The sequence below is a fragment of the Caenorhabditis briggsae genome, assembly GCF_000004555.2.
Source record: "Caenorhabditis briggsae complete genome, chrI, whole genome shotgun sequence".
NCBI lineage: Eukaryota > Metazoa > Nematoda > Chromadorea > Rhabditida > Rhabditidae > Caenorhabditis > Caenorhabditis briggsae.
The window spans coordinates 5959662-5975583 of NC_013489.2; the positions used below are offsets into that span (position 1 = coordinate 5959662).

At 37.8% G+C, this 15922-nt stretch overlaps 3 protein-coding genes and 6 non-coding genes across 9 annotated transcripts; 5 read left to right on the plus strand and 4 right to left on the minus strand.

Annotated features, from left to right (window-relative positions):
• Window positions 1-1055: 1055 nt before the first annotated feature.
• On the plus strand, window positions 1056-1139 carry CBG28376. The gene has a single exon. It is a non-coding gene (tRNA).
• A 1649-nt stretch (window positions 1140-2788) lies between these two features.
• On the plus strand, window positions 2789-5888 carry CBG08203 (the record flags this gene model as incomplete). Its single annotated transcript, XM_002639838.2, has 5 exons — window positions 2789-2889; window positions 5072-5174; window positions 5223-5310; window positions 5358-5818; window positions 5859-5888. The coding sequence occupies 5 exons, from the start codon at window positions 2789-2791 to the stop codon at window positions 5886-5888; spliced, it is 783 nt and encodes a 260-aa protein (XP_002639884.2).
• CBG28216 lies at window positions 3955-4038 on the plus strand. Its single transcript has one exon. It is a non-coding gene (tRNA).
• On the minus strand, window positions 4472-4555 carry CBG28197. Its single transcript has one exon. It is a non-coding gene (tRNA).
• A 437-nt stretch (window positions 5889-6325) lies between the features above and the next one.
• CBG28314 lies at window positions 6326-6409 on the plus strand. Its single transcript has one exon. It is a non-coding gene (tRNA).
• A 928-nt stretch (window positions 6410-7337) lies between these two features.
• CBG08205 lies at window positions 7338-8162 on the minus strand (the record flags this gene model as incomplete). Its single annotated transcript, XM_002639839.2, has 4 exons — window positions 7338-7439; window positions 7486-7839; window positions 7888-7993; window positions 8041-8162. 4 exons carry the CDS (start codon window positions 8160-8162, stop codon window positions 7338-7340), a joined length of 684 nt encoding a protein of 227 aa, XP_002639885.2.
• A 2110-nt stretch (window positions 8163-10272) lies between these two features.
• On the minus strand, window positions 10273-14674 carry CBG08207 (the record flags this gene model as incomplete). The annotated part of the gene is made up of 16 exons (XM_045235910.1): window positions 10273-10314; window positions 10365-10536; window positions 10590-11107; window positions 11154-11231; window positions 11270-11642; window positions 11689-11925; window positions 12002-12685; window positions 12728-12870; window positions 12912-13014; window positions 13069-13280; window positions 13327-13702; window positions 13747-13922; window positions 13967-14272; window positions 14323-14388; window positions 14435-14572; window positions 14615-14674. The coding sequence occupies 16 exons, from the start codon at window positions 14672-14674 to the stop codon at window positions 10273-10275; spliced, it is 3684 nt and encodes a 1227-aa protein (XP_045093708.1).
• Window positions 14675-15169: 495 nt separating this feature from the next.
• CBG28392 lies at window positions 15170-15253 on the minus strand. Its single transcript has one exon. It is a non-coding gene (tRNA).
• A 525-nt stretch (window positions 15254-15778) lies between these two features.
• CBG28521 lies at window positions 15779-15862 on the plus strand. The gene has a single exon. It is a non-coding gene (tRNA).
• Window positions 15863-15922: the final 60 nt, after the last annotated feature.

Genomic DNA, 15922 nt, shown 5'->3' on the forward strand with positions numbered 1-15922 from the left:
TTAAAGTATTCGAGAACTTTTTTGACTCATTTTTTAGTTATCCGACTAGTTTTTCATTTTTGTTTTGGCTACAATTTTTGCGAGTCAAGAAAATCATCTTATTAGCAACTCTCGACCCCTTATTTTCATATATCCAAATAAATAGTTCCATTCGTTCGAATCTTTTAACCTTCTGCTAAATACAATCTTTTCTCCCATGTGCCGCATATTTACTATTAGAAGTTTCAAGGAGACAGTTGGATATTCTAAAGATTTCTACAGTAGTGAATCAAGAGTTCCAGAAGTTTTCGCTGAGCGAACGAAAAAAAAAGAAAAGAAAGGATCAAGTGAGAAAAAGGGAAATGGAACGGTAAAGGAAGCGAAAATACAGGTGGAGCTCACAGCTCCACTCATTCTGAAATATAAACTACAATTCTGAATAAACTGTGGAGATCTTAAATATATTTCTCTTTAATACAGAAAATATACACCTATTTCAATTCTCCAAATTGTTCTGTTAACTTTCTAATCGTGTTTTCCACAAATACTCGATTACACCCAAACTACCTGTTTCTACTCCGAAAATGTCCCTTCCCTTCAAACAGTTGTAAATTTTCAAAAAAAAACTAGCCAAACAGCTGAAGAAAAACTTTAAAACGGTCTCGATTATTTTTATCATCGACAAAAATAAATCAAAAAAGTATTCCCTCGGAGGAGTGATTTGAAAGACTTGAAGGTGTGAAAGTTTATTAACTTGTGAAATTATCGTTGTGAAATTATGAAAACATTTTTTTTCGAAACATTTAAACATTGTTGCTTGTTGCACTGTTTTCAGGGGATTTTTAGATCTGTTTTTTTTCTTTTTGTCGCTCTAGCGTTTGAACCCGTGTCAACGTTCGTTCGAAACAAAACTACGACTGTGAATTTGAAAGATCTAACGATTTTCATGACTTCAGACTCTTCTAAAAATTCCGATATTGTTCCCATCGTGTTTCTCGTACTCGATTACCCCGGAAACTCTGTTTTTATCCCAAAAAGGTCTCTTTTAACCCAGTTGCATATTTTTCAGAATATGTGCCCCGGTGGCCGAGTGGTCGAAGGCGTGAGACTTATGTTCTCATTCGGGCAACCGATCGCGGGTTCGAATCCCGTCCGGGGCAATACCTTTTTGATTTCTTTTTCTTCGTTTTAAAGTATTCGAGAACTTTTTTGACTAATTTTACCTTATGTAGAAAAAAAACAGCATGAATAGACAACATTCAATATTTGGAACGAAAACTTCTGGAACTCCTGAACCACTACTGTAGATCTTTAAAATATCCAACTGTCTCCTTGAAACTTCTAATAGTAATAATAACTGAAAGTCTGATGTTATTTTGAGATTTCATTTCAATAATCAACTGTTTACACCACCAATAAATGTTTACATTCTCATCGATCGGCCTTTTTAGAAGATCACATAACTATGGGATAATCCATGAGCTGCGACCTAAATCGCCACGTGTAACTTGATATGTGCCGCCCTTTTCCGGTTATTTGTCGGATTATGCAACACGCGGGCGGCTCTTTTCTCGGTCTGGTCGCTCAAAAGTTAGAAGATGTGACCTCAATACAGTTATTATACCATGTTTGCCAACACAATGCCACCTGACAAGTCCAAAATAAGCACTTCTTTCGACGGACTGATTTATATCCGAGGGCGAGGGGAAACGAATCGAATGGGGGAAAAGTGGAAAAGGGAAAGAAAATACATAAATCTGAAAGGCGTAACCAGTGATTATAGAAGGGCATGAGAAGAAAAAAGAAAGGGGAAACATGAAAATGGAGTCGGCAGAAAGAGAGGAAGAAAGTCGATTAGGAAAAGTGGTTCGGTAGAAAGTTGAACTGAAATTGGGAAACTTGTGAGGGACCTGAAAATTTTTTTTAAAGTTTAAAGTACAGAAGCGGGCAGAAAGGCATCGATTTCTAAAACTGCATTTCTAATTTTGGCGCCATTCAAAAGTGATTAAAACGTTTTTGTTTCATATGAACATTTTTAGGAGGTATCAGATCAAAATGGAACTTTTCTTTTGCAGTTGACCACTTCTTGAATAATTGAACATATAATCAAAGTTCTAGAATTGGGTTGAGAGTTTTCCCATTCTCAAGCAACATAACGTACTTGATCTAATAGAAGCCCACCCAAACATCCAACTATGAGCTCAAGTATCTCGATTCATGTTCAAGATATCAAAAATTTGTCAACTGGCAAAGCATTGGTGATATTATAATGAATAATTTATCAGTTGACAAATTTGTGATATCTTTCACAGGATTCGAGATAATTGAGCTCGAAGTTGAATGTTCTGGTAGGTTTCTATTAGAGCAAAAATGATATCTCATTTGAGTGATTTCGAATTCTTCCTCTGGTTTTTGAATACTTTCTCAGCTATTTTTTTTTGAAAATTATGCGTTTTCAATTTTCCCCACTGCGGTACTGTAGCTATAATTATTGTGAAAATGTTCAACAGGATCCTTGTCAGCTGCGAAAAAGGAGGAAATAATTTGCATCGAATCATAAAAACAGTTTCAGCATAAATTAAACAATTAGTTGGTTTTATTCTTCGAAATTTTCCATCTAACAACAACGAAAACTATTGTAACCTAACCAAACGTTCAATTCCACCAACTGCTTCTCCTATATCCCAATACAATTATATGCCTCTTCATCCGGAAATAACACCTCTATCAATCACATTCTTCAACTTTTTACACTTTTTCTCTCCGAATAGTTCCTGATTATTTACAATGTGCTTACGCAACTAACTGAATGACTTTAGCACCAGAAACACTGAACAGGTGTCTTCACGAGACACTCATCTTCAGTCGTCTTCTGGATTACGCAACGTGGCAGACGGCTCCTGGAGACATGTGTGTTTATTTTATTAGAGGCAATTGATACTTGAATCCGAAAAGAAAAAGGAGGGATATCTGAATATTTGCTTAACCAGTTAACGTTTATCCGGTGTGGGAGACTACTGTAATTGCTTGGCCAAACTTTACGTAATCAAGATTATGACGAGTTAATTTACTGCCTACTGTGTCTGTTTGTTATTTTTGTCGGTGAGGTAGTTATGAAGTCGGTAATCGTTTTACTTGCCTCCTTAAACGGTGTTGCGTAAACGATCAGTGAGTCGGAAGAAAGTGATATAAGGCGAAGGAAAAGGACCGGCAGGATAAAAGAATGACGTAATTGAGATCTTTCGTATCTAAATACAAACACTTTAACAGATGGACAGTGGTCAAGGATTCTATAATGACAGATGTTAATAACTGATCTCTCAGGTTTGAAAGGTTTTTTGATTGATCACCGGGGACTTGTCAATTGGGCTTCTGGGAACGTTTCGGAATTTGGGTCATGTGTTAGGGATATGTCTGACAAAGGTGTCCCCATTGTAATAACACTTTTGAAATCTTGATTCATAATTCTACTAAAACTTAAGAATGATTGAAAACTGTTAAAAATTCAGAAATTAAAATCGACAATGGATGTTGATAATCTAATAGTTTAGCAGTTTTAGAAAAGTGTATATCAAAATAACAAAAAACAAGAAAAAATGATAAAAGAGTATTGCCCCCAGACGGATCCGATTGGTTCGAGAAAAAAGTGTGACGATATAAAACTAACAGACATTGTAGATAATCTGGAATTATTTTTAGAATCAGACAAAAAATGTAACTTGACATTCTAAAAATTTCAGCTGAGAAATTAATCAAAAATGTTTTTTGAATACTTTGGACATAACGTTGACATGGGCACTATTTTTCAGAAAATGAGCATTAGTTTATGAACTTTCACGCCTTCAAGCTTTTTGAATCGCTTTTATATTGTTTCCATCGTATTCCTCGTACTCGATTACCTCCCTTTTATACGCCAATAAAGTCTCTTTTAACCCAGTTGCACATATTTCAGAATATGCATATTTCAGAATATGTGCCCCGGTGGCCGAGTGGTCGAAGGCGTGGGACTTATGTTCTCATTCGGGAAACCGATCGCGGGTTCGAATCCCGTCCGGGGCAATACCTTTTTGATTTCTGTTGCTTAATGCGAAAAGTATTCAAAAACGTTTTTTGACTCATTTTTTAGCTGTCCGACTAGTTTTTCATTTTTCTTTTAGCTACAATTTTTGCGAGTCAAGAAAAATCATCTTATTAGCAACTCTCGATCCCTTATTTTCATATATCCAAATAAATAGTTCCATTCGTCCAAATCTTCTAATCTTCTGCTGAATACCATCCATTTTCCCATGTTCCGCATAGGTACTATTAGAAGTTTCAAGGGGACAGTTGGATATTCTAAAGGTTTCTACAGTAGTGATTCAGGAGTTCCAGAAGTTTGTTCTAAATGTTGAATGTTGTCTATTCATGTCGTTTTTTTTCCATATAAAGAAAGAATAGCCAAAAAAAGTTCTCGAATGCTTTAGACACGAAGAAAAAGAAATCAAAAATGTATTGCCCCGGACGGGATTCGAACCCGCGATCGGTTGCCCGAATGAGAACATAAGTCTCACGCCTTCGACCACTCGGCCACCGGGGCACATATTCTGAAAAATGTGCAACTGGGTTAAAAGAGACCTTATTGGGGTATATAGGGGAGTTTCCGGAGTAATCGAGTACGAGGAATACGATAGAAACAATATCAAATCGATTCAAAAGGCTTGAAGGTGGGAAAGTTCATAAATTATCTAGGGAAGGGTGTAAACCGGGTAATTATGACTCATGACCTATATCATTGGGAATCACAGAACACGTTATTTACGAATATGATATCAGGATTTGCTATGAAACCGACAGCTCAGAGAAAATTCGGTCTGAAGCTCTGGATTTTCGATGAACCGTATTGAATTAATTCAAAAAATGTTTAACTGTAGAAACCGAACAGTAAACTCAAACGGATTACTGCAGTTAAATTTGCAACTCAAATTTATGTGAATGATTGTCACGTGATGTTTTTTTCCAAAAATAGTTAAAGGGTAAAAAGTTTGAATGGTTTTTGCAACGTCGTCCAGTGGACCAATTCATATCTGACTTTTCGAAATAAAGAAAGTTCCAGGATGGTGAAAGCAACCACTGCATCGAACGAAGCCGTCACACGTATTCTTCATATTGGGCCAGATGTCGAGATTAATCTCTTAAGATTCTATTATTATCCTATGGTCTGAAATAGATGGAAACCTAAAAAAAAAATACTATTTGGATTTCAGTGGTTCTGGGTTGTGATTGCAGTTGGATTCTCGTTCTGCACCATCAGTTGTGCTGTTTGGTTCTTCTGTGCAATGTATAGATTGAGAAGTTGGTTTCTGATTTTTAAAGCTCTTCTGAAATGATCAATTTTTCAGAAGAAAAACCATGCAATCATCCAGTCTATGAAATCGGCACTGTTGTCACGAAAGACGGAGAAGAGAAACCAGACAAAATGACAGCTCAGAAGTCTGAAAAACATTGTAAAAAAGTTGGAGCATTGAGTGAAGCAGAGTCATTGGCCAAGAGTTTCAAAAGTGTCAGATCCAAAAAATCGACAAAATCTTCTAGAAAATCATCCAGGAAATCGACGAAATCCACAAAGAAATCATCGAAAGAACGAGTTGATGATCATGAGGAGAAGCCGAAGACCGAGGAGAATCACGATGATAATGGAGGTGATCAAGGACATAAAGATGAGAATGGTGGAAAATCTGGAAAATCGAAAACTTCTCGGAAATCGAGCAGAAAAGATGGAGGTCGTGATGATAGTTTCATTGTGGAGATGATGGATCAGAATGTTGGAAACCACGGAGAAAATGAGAATATCATAAAGAAGGTAGACAAAATTTTTTTCATTTAAAACTATTCAGTTTCAGCTCGCTGGTAGTTTCGTTTTCTGGAAATGAAGAAATAGGACAAAAACCACATTCACATGGGAGAAAACTCGCAGTCTTATTTAACTATTGATATCGATATGGTTTTATTGAATAAATAGATTAAATTATATTTCTAAAAGATTATGAATAAAATTAAACTTACTGCACCTTTTGACTTACTTGGATATTGTACGAGTTGCACAACTTCAGCCTCTAATTGTTTGGACATTGATTCCAGCGTATTCATCGTACTCGATTACCCCTTTTTAGCCCAAAAAGGTTCCTGGTAACCCAGTTGCCCATTTTTCAAAATATGAGCATTAGTTTGAAACTTTCACGCCTTCAAGCTTTTTGCATCGCTTTGATATTGTTTCCATCGTATTCCTCGTACTCGATTACCCTGGAAACTCCCATTTATACGCCAAGAAGGTCTCTTTTAACCCAGTTGCACATTTTTCAGAATATGTGCCCCGGTGGCCGAGTAATCGAAGGCGTGAGACTTATGTTCTCATTCGGGAAACCGATCGCGGGTTTGAATCCCGTCCGGGGCAATACCTTTTTGATTTCTTTTTCTTGATGTCTATAGTATTCGAGAACATTTTTGACTATTTTTAAGCTGAAATTTTTAGAATGTCAAGTTACATTTTTCGTCTGATTCTAAAAATAATTACAGATTATCTCTCTGTTAGTTTTATATCGTCACACTTTTTCACAAACCGATCGGTTCCGACTGGGGGCAATACTCTCTTTATCATTTTTTCTTGTTTTTTGTTATGTTGATATACACTTTTGGGAAGTCCAGAGATGTGCTCAAAGATATTTCTGCTCCATCATCGGCGCGAAGTTCTATTCCACTGGTCGAAAAACCTCCTCATGCATATAGACGGAATGCGCCAGGAACTCGTCAGCAAATCATGAAAATGATGAAAGATGCAGTCGGAACGTCTCGTCAAGGATCTGATGGTTCTATCGCTGCTCCGAAGGCAAACCAGCTCAATCTCTCAGAGCTCTACTGCCATTCGGACCACCATCTAAAGGACCGAAACCGCCTGTATCGGCTACAACACGCTCGAGTTCCACTCAGTCTCGTCCGAATTCTGCTCAAAAAAATCAGCTCCAAAACAGTCTTCGATAGCGCGTCCGACTATCGTTCTTCAGATAAATATTCGCTTTTTGATGTGTATGTTTCAGAACTTCTTAGATTCACTCATCTAGCAATCCTCTAGTTGTATTGCGTAATATTCTTAGATTCTGATTACTCAATGATCTGTAAAAATGCAATCCAAAATTGTTATTACACTCGAATGGACTTCACAAGAATGTCATAGACAGATGTCGATTTTTAAATGATTGATTGTTTATTAGAAGGTGTGAAACTATAAAATGGATTAGAGGAAACGTTGATGGGCAGTTAAAAGGAGAAATTAGAGATTCTGTGTTGTATTATGCAAAAAATGACTGGAGAATGAAGTGGGAAATTTAGTAAAGGTTTTCTCGATTTCTGTCATGGAGAGAATGACGGTTTTGGTGAGATAGCCAGGCAGACAAAGCGTACAGAATCGCTAGAGCGAATGTGAGGAACTGGAATAAAACAATTTTGGGTTTTTATAGAACTCAGAAAACTTACAGAAGCAAATGCCCATTCGTAGATAATTCTGCATCCATTGTGAATGATTCCATCGGATCCAATATCGTTACAATTGTTAGACCAACTTCCAGTGGAATAGTAAGCCTCAACAATGGAAAGAACAAAGAAAAGAAAAGCGCAAACAACGTTGAATGTCAAATCAGCCTCCCGCCAACAGAAGAAATCGAGATGAGAGAGATGAAGAGTGAAGAAGTAGGCAATCAAAAAAATGAAAGTGAGAAGCATTGCCACACTGGCAACGGTTAGAAGAAGAGTTTGGCCGAAGAGAACTCCTTTGAATGGTCCTGGACCAAAGACCGATGTTATCAAACAAACGATCACGACACAAAGGAACTGAAATTTCGAGAATTAGAAGCAATGATTTTTTGTTCCAAAACTCACAATCTGTGCAATTCTCAGAAGACCCAAAGGTCCCATACAGTAGTTCTTGTCAGTAGGACCACGGGCACATGACCAAACACTTTGTTCTTTGTACTTCGTTTGTTCTCTGAAATACAATTTTTCAAAGTAAAATACAAATTTGTTAAAATCTACCTGGTCGTTGTAGTAACATAGGTTCCATCTGGCTGTTGTGTTGTGTAAACTTCCCGACGTTCCATTTCTGGAAGTATGAATGCTTGGAGATCAAGATATGAGGAAAACGAAGGAAAAGCCATTTCATGGATGGACGATTATCAAATGAATGTGGTGAGATGGTTATGGATATTATAATGGTGCGAAATAGTGAAAAGATTCTGATTGGGAATTGTCAGAAATTCAGATCTAGAAATTATTCTATCAGAGATAAGACCGAATAAGAAACAATGAAAGCGAAATTTTAAGGAAGTTCTGATTTTTTAGGTTTCTGACGACTACGAAACCAAAAATGCAAAGACTAAAACTTTTTAGTTTTAGAATTTCCATAGTAGAGTTACAGGAAGTACCATAACACCTGTAATAGAAGAGTACCCCATGTTTAAACTTTGAGCCAATTTATCTTGGCACATGCCAAAGATATCAGAAAGCGGTCAACTAATGTTTCGTTTATAATAATATCAGAAAAGATTTATCACTTGGCACATTTTGGAAATCTAGGAATTGAGATAATGGAGCTCAAACTCGACGGTGTGGGCCGCACTCTATTGTTTACGGTATATCAATTAGAACCAACTCGGTTTTTTCAATCTTTACGGGAAGTTACAAATGAAAAATTACAAAATTCTCGCTTCTTCGGCTTATTAGCTAAGATCAAAGTGTAGTATCTGTTCTTATCGTAAATTTATTTAAGGTTTTCAACTATAAAAACATAAATGTTTTCAAATCAAATGGGTAGTGTATTTTAGCGAAATGTTTAAGTATAATTTGTTTTTTGTTTGGAAATTCGAGATTTCGATATATTCACACATTTTCACTGTTCAGAAACTTCTAAATTTGCAGTCTATAATTAAAAAATCATTATCCAAAGGTTAAAAGAAACGGAATTAAACACTGATATTCAAATTTTGATCACAGATACCGTAAAACCAGCAATAGAAGGACCGACACACTGTCAAATTTAAGCTCCATTATCTCGGCTCCTATAAGAAATATCCAAAATATTAATTGATAAAATGATTGTGATATCATGATAAACAGTTTATCAGTTGACAAATTTGTGATATCTTTCACATGAATCGAGATAATTGAGCTCGAAGTTGAGAGCTAAGGGCCCATCTATTAAAAAAATCAAATCGAGTTCATCTTCTGGACGAAGAATCAAAATCACACTTTCAAATTAAATCGAAGAAGAAAAATTAGTTGATCATGATTCACACACCCAACAATTTTTACGGGTGTGGCTACTTTTTCAATATTCTCATCTCAACCATCTGTGGGTCATCACTTGGACGCTTGAATCCTGGCTTTCGATTGGGATATCAATTACTAAAAACTATAAAAAAACAGAATCTTGAATTGCATTAATTTTCAAAATTCAAACACGAAGTTCAAAGCGATTTCTAATACAAGAATGATAAAAATAAAGAAATATGAAGATGGAGAAGGCGAATAACAGACGAAATAAGAAGAAGAAGGAGAAGAAAAAAGGAAGAAGACCACACCCAAAGAAGAAAAAGAAGGAAAAGATGGTTTGCTTCTATCGATAATCACTGCGTCTCTCTCTCTGTTTCTCTCCATCTCTTTCGACCACTTCTCTAAACAAAATATCAGCCACACCTTATCTGAAATTTGACAAACTTTTCTGGACATTAGTTTTTCCATTGAAGCCTCGCCTCCAGGAAACTTTTATAGCATGTATTCGTACTCTCCAATGTCAGTTGAACAAACATGTCCATTTCTCATCCATTCCATTTCATACTATACAATTGGAGACGAGAAAAAAACACGAGAGAAGAGGCCGGATATATTTTTTCTCTCAAGGTCGAATATGCAGGAATTTGATAGACATGGAGTGTAAGAGAGGGAGAGAGAAATAGAATACACTGAAGAACGAAAGGCGGAAATTTTTGTTTATTTTTTTGGCTTGTGGTGATAACTTATCACTGATAAGTAGAAGTTTATCATCAATTTTTGTCAGCAACTTACCTGGAATTAGGATTCTCGAATTTGGGGAACACCTAGGCAACAAGAGAATCTTAAAAATTTTCAAACCTCACAGATAAATACTAGAGTTCCTTTATGTGAGTATTTTAAACAATACATGATAACAACGAAAACGACTGACACGAAATAGAAACAAAATGCAGGTAAAACAAAAAGAAACGAAAAATAAGTGAAATCGAAGAATAGTCACATGAAGGAACTCAGCTTGTGCTTGCGGAAATATCTGATCTGAAAAAACAAAAAAGACTGAAAAATATAATTTCTAGTAGTAAGAGTACCATTTTCATCGCAGGCTCCGTCTTCTTGATGTAAGTTGTATTCATGGATATACACTCAGCCAGAGTAGTCAGCAATGGAACGTGATCACTCATTGCATGCATAGCTTTATATGAATCTTCATCGAGAAGGATATTGGTGAGATAATTCAATCCAACTTCCAACGAATAGCTTCTGAAAATATTTTCTTTCGTTTTTTTTTAGTTTCGTTTCTTCTATTATCTTGCCTCTTTTTAGTTTGATGAGGGTGGTAGTTGTCAGTGAGAACTTCCAATTTCTTCAGTTGATCAATGAATTGATCATAAAATACGAAAAGACACAGTTCATCGCGTTGTAGAGCCGGTAGATGATTGCGAAAATCCTGCATCGCTTTCAACATACAATCTCTTCGAACATCAACATCAACCTTCCGTACTTCGACTTCTGGTTGGAGATCTGGACCCTCTAGCATTTTGATTCGTGGATCACCAAGAGCTCTCAGTTTATCCATTTTTTCTTGCGCCAACACTGAGTTGATATGCATCGTCTTCCACATTCCGTAATCTTCGACAGGGATTGTGCCGGCATACCTCATGGGGGGATTCGCCGGAGGAATGTACCTCTCCTTTTTACTGACGAACAGAGGCACTGGAACTGTAGGAACCACTTCTGAGAACTCAACGACAAGCCTCCAAAACACGAAGAAACCCATCCTTTCTTCATCCTCGTCCAAGTTTTCTATAATGCTCGATATTTCCATAGGACCCTACAATTTCTTAACTATCAGTTTTGACTCAAGCAATCATACTTACTCCTGCCAACGGTTCAATCATCGCAGAATAGACGTGTTCTTCTTCGACATCTGCGTTCATAGGCTCTAGGCATTTCATCTAGAATTAGAACAAACTACTTTATATCTATCAAACACAGAACTGACCAATTCTGGCTTCTTTTCAACTATAACGTATCCCGGCACACGATCACAGCTCCAAAGTTCGAATACATCACTTAGCAATTCCGGTGTGCATGGACGAATCACATTGGTTTTGAATTGCAAGTACTCGTGTCCTCTCTCATTTCTTCTTGTACGAGTGTTGCTGATACTTTCCCATGGTGTTTCCGGATAGAATGTTAGTTGATTGAGAGCATACGCAAATCCGCCGAATCTACACATTCTCTGGAAGATAATAAATAAAAATTCGAGAGAATCGAGACGACTTACATCCGTAGCAAAAGAGTAGTGCTCGACTTTGTAACGATCTCCCAATTGAAAATCTTTTGGCATGCTAGGGAAGTTTCCTCTGAAAACACAGATGATCATATCAATATCAGAGGACCACCGCGTACCCAGTTGGAACGACGATGGATGCATCGCAAACATTCATCGTTCTGTCTGTCACAATGAATCGAACAAGAGAGGTATATCGACGGAACTTCCTGTCGTAATCGCGCTTGTAACTGACCACTTCGACTGGGATAGCGGACGTCAAGTTCTTTTTAGTAGACGTCACTCTGCCAAACGGTTGTCTGAACCAGCTGTTAAGTGCATCCCTTTCATTCTCAGCAAACATCAATCTATTCTCTCTGAAAAAAATACAGACAAGTTTTTAAAAAACGGTCGTAAAACTCTAGAGGAATGTTTGACTTACAACTATCTCACCTGAATCGGTAGGCCATATCTTCAAGAATGTTTTCATGATGTGTAACTGTTTTGAGTTGTCTGAATCCATACTTCACCATTTTCGGCCTGTTTCTCGTCTGTAGACTGGACGTACCGAATCCTAGCGATCCCCGAAATCCTTGCGTTCCTCCAAAAAGTCTTCTTCGTGGCGGTGATCCATGCACGCTCATTTTTCTCACATTGATTGCTGACTTCTTATTCGGACTACAAAATGAACTCGCATTCGAAACGGTTGAACAGTAAGAAATCGTAGATGAAGCGTCGTATTGAGATTCCGTGATTACTTGTCCTTCATCATCCATAGTAACATCTCGTGAGTCTAGTATAAACGTATCCATAGAGGAAGCAGAAGAAGCGAGCCACGACTCCGTGGCAATCACATCGTCGGGAGTCAGAGTGTTATTCGAACATTGACTAGTGCTACGGCCTCTTCGTTTTTCTAATTCTTTACAGGATTCACTTGGCAAATCAGGAATTTCGCTAGCAGCCGTGGAGCGACTGAAATGGGAAGAAAGCTGTGAAAAAACGGCATTTTGTTCTGATGGAGTATTCTCTACAGATGACTGTATAGTAACCAAACTGAGAGTTATTCTTGGAAGTTGATGAACGGTGGGGGCAACGCTGCGAACCCAAAATACGGGGATAGTTCCTTGAAATAGCACACTGAAAGAAATCGAAAGTTGCCTCTGGCTCTTATCAACTCACAATTGAGCTTGAATGGCGATGATTGTTCCAACAGGTTTTCCTTCTGTGAGACGACTGAGATCATGAACAATCTGACACAGTCGGTTGGAGAGCATTTCGATATTTCCGTCATCTGAGCTTCGAATGGTAACCATCTCTCGCAACTGAAAGAAGACACTGAGAACACCATTTATGTGCAGCTCACCCAAACGGTTCCATTGAACAGAGCGTAAGCTGGATCTTTTGAAAAACGGAGGACTTCCTGAACGTATACGGCTTCCGCAAAGCTATGGTCTTTGCTAACAGATCTACAATGAAAATAATTTTGAAGATCTTAATTCTGAAATTATTGTGAAACTAACCTAATTTGAACAGTATAACAGTTCATCAATAACTCTTCTTTTTCGACAATCAAACCTTTTGAGCAGAACATAACTCGGAATGGGATTGCAATAAAGTCGATTACTTCCTTGATTCTTTGAAAATACTCTTGATTCGGTTCCGGCACCGCGAAGTATGTTTGCATTTCGTCGGAAATATGAACGATTCGGCATTTCACAAACTGATCTTGAACCTAAACTTGATTATTTTCCTAAATCAGTAAACGAAATCTTTCTTACTGTACAAATATCGCGAACAACTGGCACATAGGAGCCACATTCTTTTTGGAACTCGATACGAAGATCACACTTATCTCCTTTAGATATTCGGGCCAAAAACGGTTGTAATCCTCGATGAACCGTTCCGAGGTGAGGAACGTGCATGCCGAGTATCGGCTCATCACCATCACGTTCAAACATTTGAACAACCTCACAACGGGCTTCAATCTGATGATGTTGGAATATTGCAGCACTCTTCAGAAGAACTTGACTTACATAGATACATCCGTGTTTTTTATCAACGATAATTTTCAGTCTTTCCCAGCCATGCGGTCTTGTGTCCGGGAGCAGCTCGTAGAAACACGGAAACCCGAATGAGCTTTCTTTGAGGCATCGTCTGAAACATTATGAATGAACTCTGAATTTTTGGATCAAATTTACTTGACTAAAACATAATTGACTGTTCCAAGTGGGGGCAGATCTGAACCAAGTGTGGCATTCGACAAAACAGCGCATCCCATTCCGCTAGTCCAGTACAAAACTCCCATACTATTTTCAGCGATGACAATTCCCTCAAGGACACCGTAAATCATGGATTCGGAGATATATGGCAATGTCTGCGTTTCTTTTCTAATTGACTTTTTTATGCATTCATTCATACCATTTCTCTATAATAAAGTTCGAAAATAGGAACCATGGGGAAATCTGCATAGCATCGCCAATGGATTGTATTTTCCCCCTTGAGTACGAATGGATCCCAGCAAACTCCGACGCGATAAATGAAAGGCTCATTCTGTCTTTGCAAATAGGTCCTTTTCGCCAGTTCTTCATCTAACAACACTTTTGGAATAGCGATCCTACGAAAATCTGTATCGTTATTTTGAATGATATAATATGGAATATCAGTGTCCTTCTCGTAATGGACTTGCTTGAGACATTCTTGAGTTAAATTTACAATCGCGAAGATCTGAAATGTTAAACATTATTCTTCATGGAATTGTATATTGCTTGAAATACCACTGCTTTTGAATCGACAACTTCTACGTCACGGATCCATTCAAATTCAGTGCATTTTGAAACTGCCTGTAATTTATATGAAATTATTTGATGCATTTTTTAGCAAAATTACCACTGGCATCTCGTCTTCCTCGTTTTCAAATTTCACTTTCACAGACACGCCTGGCTCCGGCGGAAAGTTGAATATTGTATCTTCTATATCTTCGCGTCCGTGAAACTCAACTGATCCATCGAACATGGCGACTTTCCACTGAAACGGGTGAACTGGAAGACTTACTCAATAATTTTTTACCTTCGTTCTGTCATTCTTCTCAATTTGAGTAATTACGATGCCGTACTTGTAGAGAGGCATTTTTAGAACGTATAGTGTAACGAATTACCGCTGAAACTTGTGAAAATATTCGGAAACAGGCAGAATTTCAAATTTAAGCTGCGAAAAATGGTTTGAAAAATTTGCTGAATTCAAACTCGATCAAATCCTCGAGGAGTTCACAAAGCCACAACATCCTTTTCTCACTATCGCTGCAAAACCCGTCGGTGAATATTAATAGTTGTCCCTTCGATTCTACAGTAATCTTTTTAGGTTGAAAAATTGCGGCGTTTTGGGGTTTTTCAGAACCTGCAAATAACTACTAACAATAAAAAAAAATAATCCGCGGAAACTCGGAGACCGAAACAATCCGGATGAAACTTCGGGGAAAAACTGGGGAAAACTAAAGAGAACATATTGTCAAATTTTAGTTTCAAAATATCTGCTTGGGAAACTTATCTGGGATTCCAGCTGAGAAATTAATCAAAAATGTTCTCGAATACTTTACACATCAATAAAAAGAAATCAAAAAGGTATTGCCCCGGACGGGATTCGAACCCGCGATCGGTTTCCCGAATGAGAACATAAGTCTCACGCCTTCGACCACTCGGCCACCGGGGCACTTATTCTGAAAAATGTGCAACTGGGTTAAAAGGGACCTAAAAGGGAGTCTTTGGACTGGAAAGGCTGTGAAAGGGGTAATCGATTACGAGGAACACGATGGACACAACATCGGAACAAATAGAAAATGCTGGAACTGTGAAAATCGTATGATTCTTTCAAACTCGCTGTATCAGTTCCGCTCGTTAAGAACGAACGTTGACATGGGCACGGTATCAAACGTCAGAGCGACGCAAAGAACAAGATACATTTTCTGACAAAAACATAATAAAAAATAACTTTAGTTTAGCCTAGATTAAGGAATATTGTTTCTACTAACTTTGTATCACAAAATTCCTCTGACTTTCCTCAATGAAGAAATGGTCATGGTTATTTTAGAAATTTATGAACTTGCACATCTCCAAGCCTTAGGAATCAATTCACCATCGTTTCCATCGTGTTCGTCGTACTCGATTACCCCGGAAACTCTCATTTTCACCCCAAATAGGTCCCTTTTAACACAGTTGCACATTGTTCAGAATATGCGCCCCGGTGGGCGAGTGGTCGAAGGCGTGAGACTTATGTTCTCATTCGGGAAACCGATCGCGGGTTGGAATCCCGTCCGGGGCAATACTTTTTTACTTTTGTACTTGATCTTATGGGGTTATTCAGGGAGTCGGCAAAAAAGGA